Source organism: Bos mutus, chromosome 11 (assembly GCF_027580195.1).
Source record: "Bos mutus isolate GX-2022 chromosome 11, NWIPB_WYAK_1.1, whole genome shotgun sequence".
Classification (NCBI taxonomy): domain Eukaryota; kingdom Metazoa; phylum Chordata; class Mammalia; order Artiodactyla; family Bovidae; genus Bos; species Bos mutus.
The window spans coordinates 100,508,729-100,530,009 of NC_091627.1; the positions used below are offsets into that span (position 1 = coordinate 100,508,729).

Consider the following 21,281-nt stretch of genomic DNA (forward strand, 5'->3'; position numbering starts at 1 on the left):
TTTCTCAGCGGTGTTGTCCAGCAGAAAGGTCGTGAACTCACACCCAGTGTTGGCTCTGCGTGGCCTTTCCGCTCAACACTCACACTCATGGGGACAGACGCAGCGGCACGCTTTCCATCACTGCCTTGCCAGGCAGCGTCTGTGGCTGCAGTTTCACGGGACACTGCTGGAATCTGGGGGAGAGAGCCCTGCAAGGTCAGCTGACTCCCACACCTTGTGGGCAGGGGGCCATTGCAGGGGGGACTAGAATTGCGGGGGGAACGATGTGTAGAAATGAGAAACGCAACCCTCAGCTTCATGAAGCTCTTGAGAATTTTTAAAAGTAAAAAAGATTCTTCTGAAGCTATTCCATCATTGCCCCAGGCCCTGGGGGCTATGAAAAGCAGCTCCAGTGGCAAGTTGGCCCCAGGACAGCACTGGGGCAGAGCAGCAGGAGGCCTTGTCTTGAATGAGAGTCCTGGGGGCTGCTTCCGATTCTCTCAATTGTGTTCCACTGCTCAACTGGGTGGAGGAACCCTGCCACCCTCAGCTGGTAGAAGAGCAGTTTGGTACAGTGGCTAGAAAGCCAGGCTTGGAACTGGATGACCTGAGTCCAAATAGCTCTTCTGTCCACCTCTCTGGGTTTCAGCTTCCTTGTCTGTTACTATTTCTAGCTGTGGCCCATTTATAGAGTCTCTGCCACCACCTGGTACTCTTGCCAGGTACCTTTGATGTATTAACTCACTCAATTCTCAAGCTAGAAGGTATTATGATTATTTCCAAACCTAGACACAGGCTAGTTAACTTACTGAGAGTCACACAGCTACTAAACGGATGAACTGAGTCATATTTGAAGCAGGTGGCATGAGTCCAAGCCTTTTTGCTTCACTATGCATACTATATTTTCAGTATTCCTGGACAAGTGGGAAATTTGAGGAGCACTTCAGAAGAAAGGATTGTTGTTTAGTTGCTAAGTTGTTTCTTTTTTGTGATTCCATGGACTGTAGTCAGCCAGGCTCCTCTTTCCACGGGATTTAACAGGCAAGAACCCTGGAGTGGGTAGCCATTCCCTCTTTCAGGGGATCTTCCCAGTCCAGGGATTGAACCTGTGTCTCCTGCATTGGCAGGTGGGTTCTTTACTGCTGATCACCTGGGAAGCCCATGAAGAAAGGTTTAGAGGTATTCGAGAAAAGAGGTGGTCTCCAAGGACCAGGAGCTCAGAGGGTAGAGTCTCACGTTTTTTGGCCCCTTATGCATGCTCAGTTGCTCAGTCGTGTCTGACTCTTTGTGACCCCATGGGCTCGCCAGGGGCCCACCAGGCTCCTCTGTCCATGGGATTTCCCAGGCAAGAATACTGGAGTGGGTTGCTATGTCCTCTTCCAGGGGATCTTCCCGACCCAGGGATCAAACTCGGGTCTCCTGTGACTCCTGCATTGCAGGGGGATTCTTTACTGCTGAGCCACCAGGAAAGCCCAGTGACTTCACTCCCATCTCCAAAATGTCAGCCAGGGATAGGAAAAAGGTACTTGGTAACTACCTGAACGTGGCCGCTAAATTTGGGGACGCTTCCCCCCTCCAGAGCAAGGTCTGTGTCCCGCTCCACAGGTGAGCTTGTGGCTGCTTTGACTGAGAGGGATGGTGCAGGTAATGTACTGGGACTTGAAGTCGGGGGGCACGGAAAGCCACGTGGCTTGTGTTTGGCTCTCGTGGGATGTCCCTCTCCAGAGTCTTCCTCTTGGAACCAGGAGCCTTGCTGGGAGGATGACATGGAGACGTCCATGCAGGTCAACAGAAGATGCTCTTGGCTGAGCCCACCTTCAGCCGGGGATGCACCTCCCAGCCTTGAATGGGGAGACCTCCAGCACCAGGCAGCAGAGCGGAGTCACCCCCACTGTGCCCTTTCTGAATTCCTGACTCAGAATCTGTGAACATGGGAAGTCCTGGTCGCTTTACGCCACTGAGTTTGGTGCGGGTGGCAGCTTGTGCTGGATCACCGGACTGTGGCAGGTACACAGTGACCCCGCATCCAGCCAGTGTGCTTTCTAGGAGGCCACGTTCCCTGACGTCCTGGAGGTGTTGTTGTTGTTCAGTCACTCAGTCATGTCTGAGTCTCTGGGACTCCTGGACTGCAGCACACCTGGCTTCCCTGTCCTTCACCATCTCCGGGAGTTTGCTCAAACTCACATCACTTGAGTCGGTAATGCCATCCAACCATCTCATCCTCTGTTATCTGCTTCTCCTCCTGCCCTCAATCTTTCCCAGCATCAGGGTCTTTTCCAATGAGTCCTGGAGAGGCCTGGCATATATGAAGGATGCTGCCTGATTCTGGGTTGACCAATAAGTTCATTTGGCTTTTGCATAAGATGGAATGGAAAAACCCAAACAAACTTTTTGGCCAACCCAATATATGCCAAGGGACATTTTTGCTGACATCAAGCTTCTCAGACATTTTCACTGGGAATGGGGGTCTAAAATGGGAGAGTCCTGACCATGTACCCCCAGAGGCTCTGTGGACGGGACCCCCCATGTTTGAAGTTTCAAGCTTTAAAACGCCTTTGGATTTTGCACCCTGTGGATATACATCCATGTTAATTTTGGGATCAGTGTTTCAAATTAGTTGCCAATTAAGCTACTTAGCTTCCCACCCCCGCCCGCCACCCACAATCTCTAAGTACAGTGTGTTCTCTAGAAGATGCCGCCTGCAGTCCCGTGGCCTGGCAGGCCCCTGCAGTGCTGTAGCGCAGTCTAGGGGGAAAGTTTGGGGTCACACACATACCGGCATCGCGGCTGCCTGGCCGAGTCCTGGCACTGGGAGCTCTTGGGCCGATCTGGGCAAAGCCGGGGTGCTGGCCTCTGCCCTCAGCTTGCTTGGAGTGGCTGCAAGAAAACACGGCCCCTTGCAGACTTGCACACACTTAACAGCTCTCTTATCAAAAGAGGGAGAGAGAACTTCCCTGGTGGTCTAGTGGTTAAGAATCCACCTGCCAAGGCAGGGGACACGAGTTCCATCCCTGGTCTGGGACGATTCCACACGCTGCGGGGCAGTTATACCCATGCGCCACAGCCTCTGGGCTCACGTGCTGCAGCTACTGAAGCCCACGAGCCTTAGAGCCCGTGCTCTGCAACAAGAGAGGCCACCACAGTGAGAAGCCCGCGCACCGCAACTGGACAGGAGTTTCCGCTGGCCGCGGCTAGAGAAAGCCTGCACACAGCAGTGAAGACCCAGCACAGCCATAAATAAGTAAATAGATAAAAATTTTAAAAAGAGGGGGAGGGTGACCACAGGGTGCATGAAACATGGGCCTGTTTGGAATCTGATGAAGGGGCTCCAAGAGGCCCAGAAGTTCTGCCAGCCTTGCCTGGGGTGCAGGGGGAGGACAGCAGAGCACCCACAAGCTTTCGGTGCACCACGTGGTTCAGCCGCCTGCCTGATCACACAGCTCACTGGGTCCGCATGACACCTGCTGAATGTCGGCTTCATGGGGCAGAGGAGGAACCGGAGCGTGGAGCAGGATGGGGCAGGGCGGGGGGAGGAAGCTAGAGGGAAAGAAGCAAGGAGTGGGGACCAGATGGCGACTTTAGCTTCATGCCACGGACTGCCCAGCTTCTCCTTGAATGTGGGGTCCCTCGTGGGACTCTGTATACTCCCAACCGCCCTGCCCTCTGCAGAGTCACACTTACAGGTGGGCTCTGACATGGCTGTGCGTGAGGATTTGTGGGAACTTCTTGAGGAGGCCGATGGTGAGTGACTGGTGTTAAGGCCTGAGGTGCCCATGTCAAGTGCATTAAAGTGTTGCTGAGGTTCCAGGCTGGAGCCCTTCTCCTGAAACACACACACACACAGAGTCCATGTTTCAGCATCAAGACCATGGCAATGAGCTATGTTACTTTAGTTGTCCTCTAAATACGTAGGAAAGCTTGAAGGGTACTGAGAGAAATACTATAACTTCTTGGAGAGAATTCCAGACACATTCAGGTGGACTGTTTACACAAATATATAATCTAGCATCTTTGAGGGCCTGGTAGCTTCCCTGGTGGCTCATATGGTACAGAATCTGCCTGCAATGCGGAAGATCTGGGTTCAAACCCTGGGTTGGGAAGATCCCCTGGGAAGAGGGCATGGCAACCCACTCCAATATTCTTGCCTGGAGAATCCCATGGACAGAGGAGCCTGGTGGGCTACAGTCCATGGGGTTGCGAAGAGCAGGACATGACTGAGCAACTGAGTTTCAGGTTTTTTTTTCAGCCTGTAAGCAGTATTTATTACACTTTCTTGGCTTCTATTTTGATATTTTAGATTTTCATAATTGACTTGGCATTTTGTTTTTCCTTAAAATTGTCACCTCATGCCCAGAATCTTGGCTTTCCCAGAAGCGGGGTGGAGAGGCAGATTCTAGAAATAAGGTTACTGGTGGGACTGGGTTATTCATACTCCAATGAGGGACTTCCCTGGCGATCCAGTTAGGACTTCACCCTCCAATGCAATGCAGGGATGCAGGTTCAATCCCTGCTCACACGCCTCACGAGCTAGAATACCACATGCCTTCCAGTCAAAAAACCAAAACATAAAACAGAAACAATACTGTAACAAATTCAATCAATACTGTAACAAATTCAATAAAGACTTCAAAAATGATCCACATTAAAAAAAAAATCTAAAAAAAAGAAAAATACTCTGGGACTTCCCTGGTGGTCCAGTGGTTGAGAATCCGCTTTCCAATGCAGGGGACGTGGGTTCCATCCCTGGTTGGAGAATTAAGATCCCATATACTTTGGGGCAACTAAGTCTGTGCACCCCAACTAGAGAGAGAAGCCTGAGCTCTGCAACTCAATAAAGCCTGCAATAAAGGTCCCACAACAAAGGTACTACAACCAAGACGTGATGCAGCCAAATAAACAAATATTTTAAAAATAAAAAATAAATACTCCAATGAGACAAATGCCTTTGGACCGTTCTGGACACCATCTCCCCACTGCTCTTCCTCTGCAGCCTCAAGGCTCCCAAGGCCAAGGGGCAAAGGTCTCCAATTCTTGATCCCTGGATCCTAACTGTTGCTGGGCCCTAAGGGTGCTTCTGCCTCAAGAGCATGGCATGAAGAGAAAGCAACTGTGACTTTCCAACCCTGAGGAACCACCTTTCCGTCCTGCATTGGCTCAGGTGTCATGCATGCATGTGTGCTAAGTCGTTTCAGTCGTGTTTGACTCTTTGCAACCCCATGGGCGCCCGCCAGGCGCCTCTGTCTGTGGGATTCTCCAGGGGCCCACTGGAGAGGGTTGCCCTGCCCTCCTCCAGGGGATCTTCCCAACCCAGGGATCAAACCCACATCTCCTGCACTGGCAGGTGGGCTCTTTACCACTAGTGCCACCTGGGTCATAAGCCTAAGAAGATGACTCTAGTGATTTTTAAGCTAAAGAAGAAACCTAATGATTATTCTCCTCAGCCAGGCTCCTTCCTATTCTCAGAAGGATGGTGGGATTCCTGGGCTGCCTGGACAGGCTGGTGTCCCTGGTCCCAGGTCTTAAATCCCTGTGTCTAAGTCTACATGACAGTTCTGTCCTTTGTCTTGGGCCTCCAGTGAGGGTGGACCCTGAGTGTGCCCAAACAGGCCTGAAGTGATTGCTACCAGCCATAAAGGCCTTTGTGCAAAACAGAATCGCAGGGAGTGTCTGGGTTTGCTGGGTTCACTGTATATTTTCAGACCCTACTGCTTGGTTACAGCGTGTGTGCAAGCTAAGTTGCTTCAGCTGTGTCTGACTCTTTGTGTCCCAATAGACTGTAGCCCACCAGGCTCCTCTGTCCATGGGATTCTCCAGGCAAGAAGTTGTTGTTCAGTCACCCAGTTGTGTCCAACTCTTTGTGACCCCACTGACTGCACACGCCAGGCTTCCCTGACCCTCACCATCTCCTGGGGTTTTCCCAAGTTCATGTCCACTGCATCAGGGGTGCCATCCAGCCACTGCATCCTCTGACGCCCTCTTTTCCTTCTGCCCTCAATCCTTCCTAGCATCACGGTCTTTCCCAATGAGTCAGTTCTTTGCATCAGGTGACCAAAATACTGGAGTTTCAGCTTCAGCATCAGGTCTTCCAATGATTATTCAGGGTTGATTTCCTTTAAGATTGACTGATTTGATCTCCTTGCTGTCAAAGGGACTCTCAAGGGCCCTCTCCAGCCTCACAGTTCAAAGGCATCAATTCTTTGGTGCTCTGCCTTCGTTACAGTCCAGCTCTCACAACCTATGTAACTGGGTCTTATGTGACCAAACGAGAACAGTGCTCAGCAAATCACACCTTTCAGAGTGGGGTCCCAGGCGGATTGTGTGTGCCTGGTCAGCAGACAAGTAAATGCAGGAAGTGAGAGGAAGAGCTGAGGAACTTTTCTAGCCATCTGCTGTACATCACACACAAGCAGGGGAATCTGCATCCGTCATGACAGATTTGAAATTAAAAATCCAAATGGTCTGTTAGCGCTGAGAGTTTGAAAAGCACGGTCCTGGAGCTGTGACTTTAAAAGGGACTTCTGAATCTGACAGCCTGAGATTGTATTTGTGTGTTTGTTGTTCAGTCGCTCAGTCACGTCCAACTCTTTGTGACCCCGCAGACATCAGCATGCCAGGCTTCCCTGTCCTTCACTATCTTTTGGAGTTTGCTCCAACTCATGTCCATTGAGTTGATGATACCATCCAACAATCTCATCTTCTGCTGATCTCTTCTCCTCCTGCCTTCAATCTTTCCCAGCAGCAGGGTCTTTTCCAATGAATCAGCTCTTCGCCTCAGGTGGCCAAAGCATCGGAGCTTCAGCATCAGTCCTTCCAATGAATATTCAGGGTTCATTTCCTTTAGGATTGACTGGTTTGATTTCCTTGCTGTCCAAGGGACTCTCAAGAGTCTTCTGTGTGTTTATACATAAGTGCATGTTGATGAGAAGTTTCATTGAGCTCTAATATTCCCCAAAGGTCGGAAACCTCAATAATGAATTTCTGGCTGGACAACACACTGTATGCTTGATCTTCAGCTGTGATGTATGGTGTGTCGAACACCTGCCTATGAACAGCTTAATTCCAGCCTTGGACATGACATATGATACATTCATGTGACACAGCTGGGTAATAAACATGTCCATGAACAATGACAGAGGTGTTGTAGCATGGTGCTGGTGAGGAATCACCACACAAGGCAATAGCACTTTGCCTGCCAGTGCGAGTGACTCAGCAAAGATGCAAATGCGTTCTGGTCTCTAAAGGGGATCTCTTCCTCTTCCTAACTCAGTTCTTAATGGAGCAGAGATGTGTCTATGGTCCACTGACTGCAGTAAAGTGAGTATCATAATAAAGCAAATCACATTAATTTTCTTTGTTTTTTCCCAGTGCATAGAAAAGATAAACTGACCACTGCTGTAGTGTCGATTTCTAGCCAGAGACTCTAGATTCTAGGTCACGGGCTGGTTGGAACTTGAACCGTGTTTCATCAATTCTAAGATGAACTTCCCTCCCACGTTTTGACATAAAATGAAACTGGGATATGTCCTTCAACTCACAATAAGAAATCCTGACTTCACAGATGGGCAGCTTTCTCTCTTTCCTAGTGGAGATAGAGATAGATCTTACAATCGATGGCTTCTTAGCTTTGATGAAATCCAACATTCCCTTTCTTGCTTTCTCTCTTTTTTCCTCCCAACATATGTGTCTGCTTGAAGAATGACCTTTGAGAAACAGGGTTCTGGTCTGCTTATGAGTTTCTGTCGGGTTGTCAGTGATGAGGGCTGCCTGGCCAGAGGGTGCCAGGGACTCAGGCTGGAGACGAAAGAGGTCTGGGCTTTGTGAAGAGAAACACCTCTCCATTCCTCTCAGGGCTCCCTGATGACAAGGTGGCTCCAATAAGGATGTCAGTTCAGACCCCCAGACACAGAAGCGGCAAGTACACCCTGCCAGAAATACCATAGAGGGAGTGTGAGGGACAATGAGCTTGTGGGGTGCTCTTTTTGAGGGCAGGTACAGCACTTAGGCTAAGGGGAGGACAGGATGCACAGACTGTGCCCCAGCTCGATGGGATAATGGAATAACCCCCGGCTTTTCATCTGTAGGAGAGATGCAAAGTGGACTCACCTGGCAGACATTGTTTTATTTGTTTTCCTTTATCACACTTCTTGGAGAGTGTAATTTTTTACAAATTGAAGGTTTATGGCAATCCTGTCTTGTTAGATGCTGCTTACCATTTTTTAGCCATTAGATCAGATCAGATCAGATCAGTCACTCAGTCATGTCCGACTCATTGCGACCCCATGAACCACAGCACGCCAGGCCTCCCTGTCCATCACCAACTCCCGGAGTTCACTCAGACTCATGTCCATCGAGTCAGTGATGCCATCCAGCCATCTCATCCTGTCGTCCCCTTCTCCTCTTGCCCCCAATCTCTCCCAGCATCAGAGTCTTTTCCAATGAGTCAACTCTTCGCATGAGGTGGCCAAAGTACTGGAGTTTCTGCTTTAGCATCATTCCTTCCAAAGAAATCCCAGGGCTGATCTCCTTTAGAATGGACTGGTTGGATCTCCTTGCAGTCCAAGGGACTCTCAAGAGTCTTCTCCAACACCACAGTTCAAAAGCATCAATTCTTCGGCACTCAGCCTTCTTCACAGTCCAACTCTCACATCCATACATGACCACAGGAAAAACCATAGCCTTGACTAGATGGGCCTTTGTTGGCAAAGTAATGTCTCTGCTTTTGAATATGCTATCTAGGTTGGTCATAACTTTCCTTTCAAGGAGTAAGTGTCTTTTAATTTCATGGCTGCAGTCACCATCTGCAGTGATTTTGGAGCCCAGAAAAATAAAGTCTGACACTGTTTCCACTGTTTCCCCATCTATTTGCCATGAAGTGATGGGGCCGGATGCCATGATCTTCGTTTTCTGAATGTTGAGCTTTAAGCCAACTTTTTCATTCTCCACTTTCACCTTCATCAAGAGGCTTTTGAGTTCCTCTTCACTTTCTGCCATAAGGGTGGTGTCATCTGCATATCTGAGGTTATTGATATTTCTCCTGGCAATCTTGATTCCAGCTTGTGTTTCTTCCAGTCCAGCATTTCTCATGATGTACACTGCATAGAAGTCAAATAAACAAGGTGACAATATACAGCCTTGATGTACTCCTTTTCTTATTTGGAACCAGTCTGTTGTTCCATGTCCAGTTCTAACTGTTGCTTCCTGACCTGCATACAAATTTCTCAAGAGGCAGGTCAGGTGGTCTGGTATTCCCATCTCTTGAAGAATTTTCCACAGTTTATTGTGAGCCACACAGTCAAAGGCTTTGACATAGTCAATAAAGCAGAAATAGATGTTTTTCTGGAACTCTCTTGCTTTTTCCATGATCCAGCAGATGTTGGCCATTTGATCTCTGGTTCCTCTGCCTTTCTAAAACCAGCTTGAACATCAGGAAGTTCACGGTTCACATATTGCTGAAGCCTGGCTTGGAGAATTTTAAGCATTATTTTACTAGAGTGTGAGATGAGTGCAATTGTGCGGTAGTTTGAGCATTCTTTGGCATTGCCTTTCTTTGGGATTGGAATGAAAACTGACCTTTTCCAGTCCTGTGGCCACTGCTGAGTTTTCCCAATTTGCTGGCATATTGAGTGCAGCACTTTCACAGCATCATCTTTCAGGATTTGGAATAGCTCAACTGGAAGTCTATCACCTTCACTAGCGTTGTTCGTAGTGATGCTTTCTAAGGCCCACTTGACTTCACATTTCAGTATGTCTGGCTCTAGGTGAGTGATCACACCATTGTGATTATCTGGGTCGTGAAGATCTTTTTTGTACAGTTCTTCTGTGTATTCTTGCCACCTCTTCTTAATATCTTCTGCTTCTGTTAGGTCTATACCATTTCTGTCCTTTATCGAGCCCATCTTTGCATGAAATGTTCCTTTGGTATCTCTGATTTTCTTGAAGAGATCTCTAGTCTTTCCCATTCTGTTGTTTTCCTCTATTTCTTTGCATTGATCGCCGAAGAAGGCTTTCTTATCTCTTCTTGCTATTCTTTGGAACTCTGAATTCAGATGTTTATATCTTTCCTTTTCTCCTTTGCTTTTCACTTCTCTTCTTTTAACAGCTATTTGTAAGGCCTCCCCACACAGCCATTTTGCTTTTTTGCATTTCTTTTCCATGGGGATGGTCTTGATCCCGGTCTCCTGTACAATGTCACGAACCTCATTCTATAGCTCATCAGGCACTCTGTCTATCAGATCTAGGCCCTTAAATCTATTTCTCACTTTTTAAAATTAAGGTATGCCATTAAAAACAAACAAACAAAAAAAAAACAACTGGGCTTCCCCTGGTGGCTCAGACAGTAAAGAATCTGCCTGCAATGCAGGAGACCTGGGTTTGATCCCTGGGTTGGGATGATCCCCTGGAGGAGGGCATGGCAACCCACTCTAGTATTCTTGCCTGGAGAATTCCATGGACAGAGGAGCCCGGTGGGCTACAGTCCATGGGTTTGCAAAGAGTCAGACATGACTGAGGAACTAAGTTTCACTTGCACACTTAACAGACTACAGAATAGGGTCGACGTATCTTTTATATCCACTAGGAAACCAAAAAAAGGTAATGTGATTTGCTTTGTGGCGATATTCACTTTACTGTGGTGGTCTGGAACCTGCAGTATGTCCGAGGTTTGCCTGCACAGTTGTTCTTTTAAGGCTGGAAGGTCACCAAACCCTGCTTTGAGTCGAGAGGCTGTTTTCTCACACAGCTCTGTGAGTTCCCAGTCTCCATGACCTCAGATATGTTATCTGCATCCACAGTACGCTCAGTCTCACCTGAAGGACACTGACGGTGCCCACCTCGCAGGAACCTCAATAAGGGACACGTAAGCAAATACCCCTCAAATTACATTGAAGAGTACTGGGAACATAGCAAGAGCTCAAAAAACATGACCTGCTGCTTCAGGTATTACTGTTTTTATGATCACAACTCATGAAAGATTCTACTCAGTCAAACTTTGCCTTCCTCTCTGCTGGGGATCAGATTACCTTCAGTGCCGAAGGGTGGACGGTCTCCAGCAGCGGGTCCTCCAGCGCCAATTCCTGCCTCCTCTCCACCCGGACCTCGGCGTAACTGCTCAGGAAATCAAGAGACCACAGCTGGAGGGGGGACGTCCCGGGATGACACCAGCAAAGAGGGCTGTGTGACACCCTCTCCCAGGTCAGCCACTAGCAAGGCTGGCCCAGTTACTTGTTTGGGGGTGGGGTTTCTTCCTGGGCCTACATTCCACAGGAGTCACTTGTACTGTGACATTCAGAGTGACTTCCTTTCTGGGATTTGCCTGGTGATCCAGGGGCTGGGACTCCACACTTCCACTTCAGGGGGCCCGGGTTTTATCCCCGGTCAGGGAACTTCCCTGGTGGCTCAGATGGTAAAGCATCTGCCTACGATGTGGGAGACCCGGGTTCAATCCCTGGGATGGGAGGATCTCCTGGAGAAGGCAATGGCAACCCACTCCAGTACTCTTGCCTGGAAAATCCCATGGATGGATAAGCCTGGTAGGCTACAGTCCACAGGGTTGCAAAGAGTCGGACATGACTAAGTGACTTCACTTCAGGGAACTAAGGAGCTTCCCTGGTGGCTCAAACGGTAGAGAATCTGCCTGCAATATGGGAGACATGAGTTCGATCCTTGGGTTGGGAAGATCCCCTGGAGAAGGGAATGGACCCCACAAGCTGTGAGGCACAGCCAAAAGAAAAAAAAATCATAAAAAAAACTTTAAACACATAAAAAAGAACATTTTCCTTTCCAGGATGTTGTTGCCTACACTTTCCTTTGTTGTTGTTGTTCTTTTCTCTTTTTACTGATCTTGACCCATCCTACCCAGAAACCCCCACGCACAATTGTCTTTAGAAACCTATTTTCATTAATACGATGAGCCTCAGCCTTCAAATAATTAGAAGACTTACTGGAGACCTACGCAGTTTGGACTATGCACAGGAGGAAGCGATATATAAATTTTTTTTTTTTTTTTAGTAATTACAGACTACAATTACAGACTATAAAACTTCCAGAAGTTTTCGTTTGACCAAACCTAGAACTAGCCAGACCCAGATGGCCAATTAGTCTATGGACCCACTCTTTGAATGGTATGGGGAAATAACTCAGAGTGGTGATAGCCGAGTGACCCAGCTGTGGCTTTTGCACTGACTATAGAGCTGTGGGCTGGGTATTGGGCCTGGGGAGCAGTGGTGGCTTCTGCGCCTCGGGGACACCTGTGACTTCATTCTCTGTTGGTTGCTCCCTACTTTCTCTGAGAATCTCATTCTGGGATCTGAGAAGATAGACCAGAAATCAGACTCTGAGGAGCAAGGTGTTGACGATGTTCAGTCTTACCTGGGGACAAGAGGACCCCCTGGCAAAGGGCCAGGCAGTTGTGGGGGGTGGGGGGTGTGGAGGCTGGACATGGAATCAAAAAACACTGGCTGCTGACATGCCCAGGGGTGGTCTGGGAAGTCAGGGTCAGGTCCCCCTGGGGGTGGGCATGTACGTGATGATCAGGGTCACTGGCCTAGAATTACCTGCATTTCTTATCCTTCCTCTTTCCTCACTTACTAAAGAGGAGGGATTTACATGTGTGTGAGTGTGTGTGTGTACTGGCTTGGCCAAAAAGCTTGTTCAGGTTTTCTAGAGATCTTATGGAAAAACAAATTGAATGTTTTGCCTGATAGAATAGATAAGTAAGTGTATATGGATAGTATCTATCCATCCATCTATTATCTATCTATCAATCAACCAGTCATCTATCATCTATCAATCAACTATCTATCTATTCATCTATCTATCATCTATTGCTCTATCCATTTACCTAACTACCCACTATCTGCTGACAATCATCCATTTCTTATGTACATGTACGTAACAATACGTATGTATATGTATATCTCGATCTATCATATATCTGTTATCTATCATCTATTTGTTCTGTATTGATACCTATATATAATGTGATCCTTCTAACCTTTCTTTCATTGCTCTCCTCAAAAGCTCTCCTCTAGACCAGCTTAAAACTAATTTATGTTCTTAAAATTTTTGTACTTGGGGAAAAAAACCCAAACAGCATTTCCCCTTTACCTTTGGGAACTGTGACCCTACACAGGCAGTGTCTAGCAAACACTGGATCTGCTTCCTCCCTTGGAAGCCCTGCCACCCACATGGGGCTGGGGCAGGTAACCTCTCCCTGAGGTCAGGGAGCCACCAGGAACCCTCTGGCTCTTGTACCACCCTGCCTTGGTTGCCATCAGTAGTTTTTGAGGCATTCAAAAAAGGGGGAGGGGTGGCAGGAGGGACTATGTCTCTGAGTTATTCAGAGGCAAAATTTTAATTTTCTTTTCCTACCAGTGACAAGGGAAGGCTGGGGGCCGGATGGAGATGAGGGAAAATATGTAAGTAGGTCACTGAAGCAGTAATTTACGGAAGAACATCCTGGTTGCCTGGAAGAGCTCAGTGAGGCTGTCAGAGGGGCCTGGCGGGGCCCTGGGAGGAAGTCTCAGCCCTGGGAGGCCAGGGCTGAGTGTGGGCTAGGAAGAAGCTGGCTTCTGGGGATTAGTCTGCTCACTGCGAGCAGAGTCCTGCTGCAGAACTCAGGCCCGGGCTCACTCCTCAGAACTGGGGACCCCTAAGGATACTGGGGCTCTGAGCCACCTGCTGGGGACCCCTAAGGATGCCCACCCTCCCAGCCCCTGGCCCGCACCTGACCACCGAGTGTGTGCACACGATGAACTCGGGCTTGGAGTTCCACTGGTGGTAGGTGATGTAGTAGTGGGTCTGGAGCCAAATCCACTGCTGGCCTTTGGTTAGAAACCTGTAGCAGCACGACTTCCCTTTGCCAAACTGCATCACTGTGAGTGGAAGACGGAGTCAGCATATAACCAGCATTAAGACACAAGGACCCTTTCCTCCCACAGTCACTTTTAACAACACCAGCTTTCAAAATGACAGTGGTCATTTCCCCAGTAGTGATGGCTCTTAAGTGACCATCAACTGCCACGTGTGAAGTAGAGAGCTGGTGGGAAGTTGCTACATAACACAGGGAGCCCAGCTCGGTGCTCTGTGATTGACCTAGAGGAGTGGGATGGGGGCGGGGAGGGAGGCTCAAGAGGGAGGGGACATGTATATAATTATGGCTGATTTGAGTTGCTGTACAGCAGAAATCAACACAACAACATTGTAAAGCAATGTCCCTCCACTTGAGAAACAAATTTAAAAAGAAGATCACAGGAAATGGTCATGAATTCTGAAACAATGGAGGGATGATCCTCCTGCTTCCCCAAATGCTCAAAAGCTTAAGAGAGCCTTAAATCCAGGCAGAATCTTCAACTGGGAGTTTAATTAAGGCAATAGTTCCATTCACCATTGCAATGAAAAGAATAAAATACTTAGGAATATATCTACCTAAAGAAACAAAAGACTTATATATAGAAAACTATAAAACACTGGAGAAAGAAGTCAAAGAGGACACAAATAGATGGAGAAATATACCGTGTTCATGGATCAGAAGAAAGCAATCTATAGATTCAAAGCAATCTTTAGATTCAGTGCAATCCCTATCAGGCTACCAACAGTATTTTTCAGAGAACTAGAACAAATAATTTCACAATTTGCATGGAAAAACAAAAAAACCTCAAATAGCCAAAGCAATCTTGAGAAAGAAGAATGGAACTGGAGGAATCAACCTGCCTGACTTCAGGCTCTACTACAAAGCCACAGTCATCAAAACAGTATGTACTGGCACAAAGACAGAAATATAGATCAATGGAACAAAATAGAAAGACCAGAAATAAACCCACACACCTATGGACACCTTATCTTTGAAAAAGGAGGCAAGAATATACAATGGAGAAAAGACAATCTCTTTAACAAGTGGTGCTGGGAAAACTGGTCAACCACTTGTAAAAGAATGAAACTAGATCACTTTCTAACACCATACACAAAAACAAACTCAAAATGGATTAAAGATCTAAATGTAAGACCAGAAACTATAAAACTTCTAGAGGAAAACATAGGCAAAACACTCTCCGACATAAACCACAGCAGGATCCTCTATGACCCACCTCCAAGAATATTGGAAATAAAAGCAAAAATAAACAAATGGGACCTAATTAAAATTAAAAACTTCTGCACAACAAAGGAAACTATAAGCAAGGTGAAAAACAGCCTTCAGAATGGGAGAAAATAATAGCAAATGAAGCAATGGACAAAGAATTAATCTCAAAAATATACAAGCAACTCCTGCAGCTCAATTCCAGAAAAATAAACGACCCAATCAAAAAATGGGCCAAAGAACTAAACAGACATTTCTCTAAAGAAGACATACAGATGGCTAACAAACACATAAAACGATGCTCAACATCACTCATTATCAGAGAAATGCAAATCAAAACCACAATGAGGTACCATTTCACACCAGTCAGAATGGCTGCTATCCAAAAGTCTACAAGCAATAAATGCTGAACAGGGTGTGGAGAAAAGGGAACCCTCTTACACTGTTGGTGGGAATGCAAACTAGTACAGCCACTATGGAGAACAGTGTGGAGATTCCTTAAAAAACTGGAAATAGAACTGCCTTATGATCCAGCAATCCCACTGCTGGGCATACACACTGAGGAAACCAGAACTGAAAGAGACATATGTACTCCAATGTTCATCACAGCACTGTTTATAATAGCCAGGACATGGAAGCAACCTAGATGTCCATCAGCAGATGAATAGATAAGAAAGCTGTGGTACATATACACAATGGAATATTACTCAGCCATTAAAAAGAATACATTTGAATCAGTTCTAATGAGGTAGATGAAACTGGAGCCTATTATACAGATTGAAGTAAGCCAGAAAGAAAAACACCAATACAGTATACTAACGCATATATATGGAATTTAGAAAGATGGTAATGATAACACTGTATGCAAGACAGCAAAAGAGACACAGATGTATAGAACAGTCTTTTGGACTCTGTGGGAGAGGGAGGGGGGGATGATTTGGGAGAATGGCATTAAAACATGTAAATTATCACATGTGAAACGAATTGCCAGTCCAGGTTTGATGCATGATACAGAGTGCTTGGGGCTGGTGCACTGGGATGACCCAGAGGGATGGGATGGGGAGGGAGCTGGGAGGGGGGTTCAGGATGGGGAACACATGTACACCCATGGCGGATTCATGTCAATGTATGGCAAAACCAATACAATATTGTAAAGTTAAAAAAAAAAAAAAAAGAAGCCGTGGTTTTCGATATGCGCCACAGCTTTGGTAGTGACGGCCTCTCTATTTGGGCATGCGCTTCATGAGCCCCTCCCCTAGGAGACCATTGCAGTCGGCCAGCCCCTGCTCCTTGTTAACCATGTGTGACCAAAAGGCCACGATCAAGAACGCTGATATGTTGGAGGAGATGCAACAGGACTTGGTGGAGTGTGCAATTCAGGCACTGGAGAAATATAATATAGAGAACGACATTGCGACCCATATCAAGAAGAAGTTTGACAAGAAGCACAACCCCACCCGGCACTGCATCAGGGGAGGAACTTCGGTAGTTATGTGACACATGAAACCAAACACTTCATCTACTCCTACCTGGGCCAAGTGGCCATTCTCCTGTTCAAATCTGGTTAAAAGCATGGACTGTGCCACACAGCCAGTGATCCATCCAAAAACAAGGACTGCAGCCTAAATTCCAAATACCAGAGACTGTGGTCTTCAGCCTTGCCTCAGGGAACTCCTCCATCTTTGAACCTTTATGGTGTTTTGTACAGGCCATTCTCTGTACTAGTTTGTGGTTATTAAGCAATTAGCAAAACATCTTACATTTGTATTTATTTTCTATTCATACCTCTCTGCCCCATGTTTTTTCTCTTCAAAATCCATTCCTTTAAAGAAATAAATCTGTTGAAGAAGTGTGCATAAAAAAAAAAAAAGCCCTGGTTTTCCTGGGGCTCACCATCCTGCTGCAGCTGGAGCTGTCTTTGGAGTTGTGGGAGAGACCATCCAGATGCTGGGAGAACTGGACCGAAAACAGACCTGACAGCCAGCAGCCTCTGGATGGATGCTCTGGCTGCCAGCCAGCTGAGCATCCTTGGTCTACATGGCTCTATACAGAGGATCAGCCACAGGGGCTTCCACTGCACACCACCACGCAGGGCTCCTATGGTTAAGTTGCGGCTTCCTTGGGGGTACCCGGTACACACAGATGCTGCTGGGTTAGGCCTGGGCAGGGCAGAAAGCTGGACCACGGGTCCAGGAAAGAGGAGCAGCTGGGGTGCACTGTCTCAGTGCCTGGATTTTAGCTCCTCTTTACATGCTAGCGGTCAAGAGAAAGCCTAAACAGGAGACCAAAGCAACAAAAGGAGGCACTGAATCTGCCAGTAAAATAATATTTGTGGGACTTCCCTGGTGGTCCAGTGATTAAGAATCTACCTGCCAATGCAGGGGACACAGGTTTGATCCCTGGTCTGGGAAGATTTCACATGCCACGGGCAATTAAGCTCCAAGAGCTGCAACTACTGAAGCCTGTGTGCCCAAGAGCCTGTGCTCTGCAACCAGAGAAGCCACCGAAATGAGAAGTCCGAGTACCACAGCTAGAGAGTAGCCCCCGCTTGCCATAACTAGAGAAAGCCCCCAAATAAATAAATAAAATAATAGTTATCAGACTATTTAAAAAGCAAAAAAAGATCAAATAGTTTGCATTGCTGAGGGGAGCTGGGAAGGGGCTGGGGGAGGAAGCACACAGATCAAAGTCAATTCCAGGTGCAAACAAAACACAGGGGAATCTAGACAAGGATCCCCAACAAGGACCACAACTTGATCATCTCAGAGAGGGCAAAATTCTTGGCCTCAGAAGGAACCAAGTAATGCGTCAACTGGCAGAGCCTACGAGTCCCACTGTCAGGGCTGCAGGGAGAGAATGGAGGTCCTCAGGAGGGGAGCTGGGTGGTTGGCAGGGTTACTCACGGTGCTGGTGGCACCTAGCTAGGAGCTCCAGGTCATCCACGTGGTAGTAGTCGTAGCCCGAGGTTCCCAGGACTTCAAAAGGCAGGTACCCTATGATAGGAGGGGCTCTGCAAGGACAGTTGGTAGGGGGGTCTTCATCAGCCCTGCGGGCTTCCTGTAGTGGCCAATCCAGGGGCAGTTTGCATGTTTCTTGATCAACCCAGGGGCCTCATTTCTCAAGAATAAACACAGAAAAAACCATTTGGCAATGGTCAAAACCAGAGAGGCGGTGTTTTCCAAAGTGCTCACATTTTTTGGCATTAGACCCTTGGTTCCCTCGACCTAAACTGGCCCCAGTGATCACAAATGTTATTACTGCTGAATAATTAAAAACAGCTATGCATGGAGTCAGCCCAATTCTAAAGTGTCATAAAAAAAATCAAAGGGCAGGAAGGGGAGATTGTTAGTTCTTCAACTATGAAAAAATGTAACACAAGAAAGAAAGAAGATTGGTCTAAAGGGACGGAAGGGTGTTGAAGGAAATAAATGAGAGCTTCCTTCACATCTTGCCTTGCCTAATGGGAGCTGGTGAGGGTCCTGAGTGGGATGGGGGTGGGGCAGGCGGGGGTGTCCCAGAGATGTCTCCAGCGGGGGTGTGTGGCTCTCCTGAGATGCTCTGACCCAACCCAGGACATATCCACAGATGGGACAAATGCAGTGGAGGGAGATCCCAGCCCTTTGGCCAGCAAGCACTTTCCCCACCACGAGAGAGGACCAGGTCTGAATTCTGTCCCCCAAGGAGAGCCTGGCTCCTGGAAATAAGCGCTTGAAAAAGCACCCAACCCAAATGTGTTTTTCTTTTCACAAACCTGTGATCCAGAAATAAAAATTTCCATTCCAAGCTATGCCTTGAAGTGAATTCCTCTAAAGGTTCGTCAACGATGCACATTTCCTGTATTGAAAGGGAGGAAAAATATGACTCGGGGTGCCAGATTCTCACCCCCCACCCCTGGCTGTGTCAAGAACACATGGTCGGCAACAAAAGTGAAAAGCACTTAGAGCGAGTTTCCAAGTTGTGTTGGACCAAACCTCCTCATCAGCAGCTAATTTCGGTATTAGCGGCTGCTAAATTTATTTCACGAGCTGGGGAAAAAGGTCTGAGAGCCAGAATGTCATACCCCTCCCTTCCTATCATCTAGACATGTGGTAAACACATGGAAAATGGCTTTTCATCTGAATTTGAATGAGTAACTTAACTCAACATTCACCCCATCCAAGGGAAAGAAATTACAGACGGGAGTCCGGAGCACTGTCTGACAGGTTTTACCTCTGCCCACGCTGATTGGTGTCAACATACATGTGAAGGGTAGGAAGGTTTATGGAGTTCTGGAAGACCCTTTTCTGCCCCCGTGATTCACTGCCTTCAAACAAAATCCCCTCGAGGAGGGCATGGCTACACACTCCAGTATTCTTGCCTGGAGAATCCCATGGACAGAGGACACTGGCGGGCTACAGTCCATGAAGTCCGAAAGAGGGGCTTTCCAGGTAAAGACTGTGCCTGCAATCTGGGAGACCTGGATTTGATTTCTGTGTCAGGAAGATCCCCTGGAGAAGGGAATGGCTACCCGCTCTGGTATTTTTAGGAAACTGAGGCTTGGGGAAAGAGTTTGTGGGGCTGTTGCTGTACAGAAATCAGATACTGAACATTCTCAGAGTCGGTGATGAGCTCATTGAAATCTTCTTTCACAGAAAGACAAGGAATTACCTGCCACACAAGGTGACTTGGGGGTATTTGTTCTGCAAGATAAATCCTCTCTGGGTACTTGCCTTTAAGAACTGTGGTGTGGCCAGGCGAACGGTGGCAATGAAGCAGACTTCCTTCCCCAAGGGCACTCGGCAGGGCCTTGAAAGGGCGCCATCAAAGCCATTACAAGAGGGGCTGGGCACTGGTGGAGGGGAGGAGACACAGGTCAGCCCTAGCTGGTGTGAGGTCAGCCCTAGATGGTGTGGGGCCAGCCCCGCTGGGCACCACCAAGCGGCCTCAGGTCCATCAGCCGTTTCATTCTCACAGCAACTTGGGGATGTCAAGTGCTATTCTTACCCCCACTGTATGGGAACCTGAGGCTCAGACTGGGAAGCATTGGGCACAAGGCCAGACAGAGCTGGAATTTGAGTCAGTAACGCACAACTAGGGCTTCCCAGGTGGCTCAGTGGTAAAGAATCCACCTGCCAGTGCAGGAGATGTGGGTTCGATCCTAGGTCAGGAAGATCCCCTGGAGGAGGAAATGGCAACCCACTCCAGTATTCTTGCCTGGAAAATCCCATGGACAGAGGACCCTGGTGGGCTACCGTCCACGGGGTCACAGAGAGTCGGACGTGACGTAGTGACTAAACAACAACACACAACTCTGCCTCCCACTGCCACTAGTCCTGCAGCCATGGAGGTTACTGCGCTGGGAAAAAATCCTCTGCCAGACCCGCACACAGCCCCACAATGCAGGAGGGTCTGGACGCACACATCAGCTTGTGTCTTAAGGGTGAGCTGCATTGTTAGATGGTGTTCTGATACTGATGGGCTCAGGGGAAGTATGGTGGCTCAGAGGGTAAAGAATCTGCCTGCAATGCAGGACACCCAGGTTCGATCCCTGGGTTGAGGAGATCCCCTGGAGAAGGGAATGCTACCCCCTCCAGTATTCTTGCCTGGAGAATCCCATGGACAGAGGAGCCTGGTTGAGCATGAGCTATAGTCCACTGAGTCACGAAGAGCTGGACATGACTAAGTAACCAATACTACTACTACTACAGGGGAACTAGTGGGTCTTGACCCTGGGTTGGCCTACCTGGGATTCAAGAGATTGTGCCCTGAACCACCTCAGAGCCCAGGTTGATGCAAGATTTGACTGAGGAGCTAGCTCAGGATTCACAGTGACCTCCCCAGTTACACAGCATCCACAACAGAACTCACTGCCCAGGTGACAAAACCCATTCATTGTGTCTTATGTGTTCTCACAGGCCGGGAAGGCTGGCTTTCCTTATCCTTATATAAATGAGGAACCCAAGGTCTAGGAGGCTTGTGTATATCAACTGAGCTCACTCAGAGTTGAAATGGTGGAGCAGGGTTTCCACCCAGGTCTTAGGACTTCAAGCCCTGGTTCTAACAGGACCGAGAAGGGGCTGTTCTGGGCTCCAGCCCACCATGATGCTGAGGCCAGGCCCCCAGAGGCCCGGGGGAGATACCACTTGGCATTACTAGCCACCTCCCTAGGAGCAGTACACCTGTCCTCAGGGTGACTGTGAAAAACGGCTTCACCTTCCAGAGAAAACTTCTTGCTCTTTTCAGTGGAATT

General features: G+C 47.9%; 1 protein-coding gene and 1 pseudogene across 3 annotated transcripts in view; one reads left to right on the top strand and one right to left on the bottom strand.

Annotated features, from left to right (window-relative positions):
* NPAS2 (neuronal PAS domain protein 2) overlaps window positions 1-21,281 on the bottom strand; it is a 199,085-nt gene that overhangs the window by 25,830 nt on the left and 151,974 nt on the right. For all 3 annotated transcript variants that reach the window (XM_070379952.1, XM_070379950.1, XM_070379949.1), the window contains exons 8-14: window positions 19,762-19,880; window positions 18,804-18,886; window positions 17,956-18,062; window positions 13,703-13,850; window positions 10,998-11,082; window positions 3,661-3,802; window positions 2,756-2,856 (exon numbers count right to left, since the gene is read on the bottom strand). In XM_070379952.1, the coding sequence (XP_070236053.1) occupies window positions 2,756-2,856; window positions 3,661-3,802; window positions 10,998-11,082; window positions 13,703-13,850; window positions 17,956-18,062; window positions 18,804-18,886; window positions 19,762-19,880 (785 nt within the window). The remainder of the gene's footprint in view (window positions 1-2,755; window positions 2,857-3,660; window positions 3,803-10,997; window positions 11,083-13,702; window positions 13,851-17,955; window positions 18,063-18,803; window positions 18,887-19,761; window positions 19,881-21,281) is intronic.
* Window positions 16,330-16,718, top strand: LOC102279942 (dynein light chain 1, cytoplasmic-like; annotated as a pseudogene).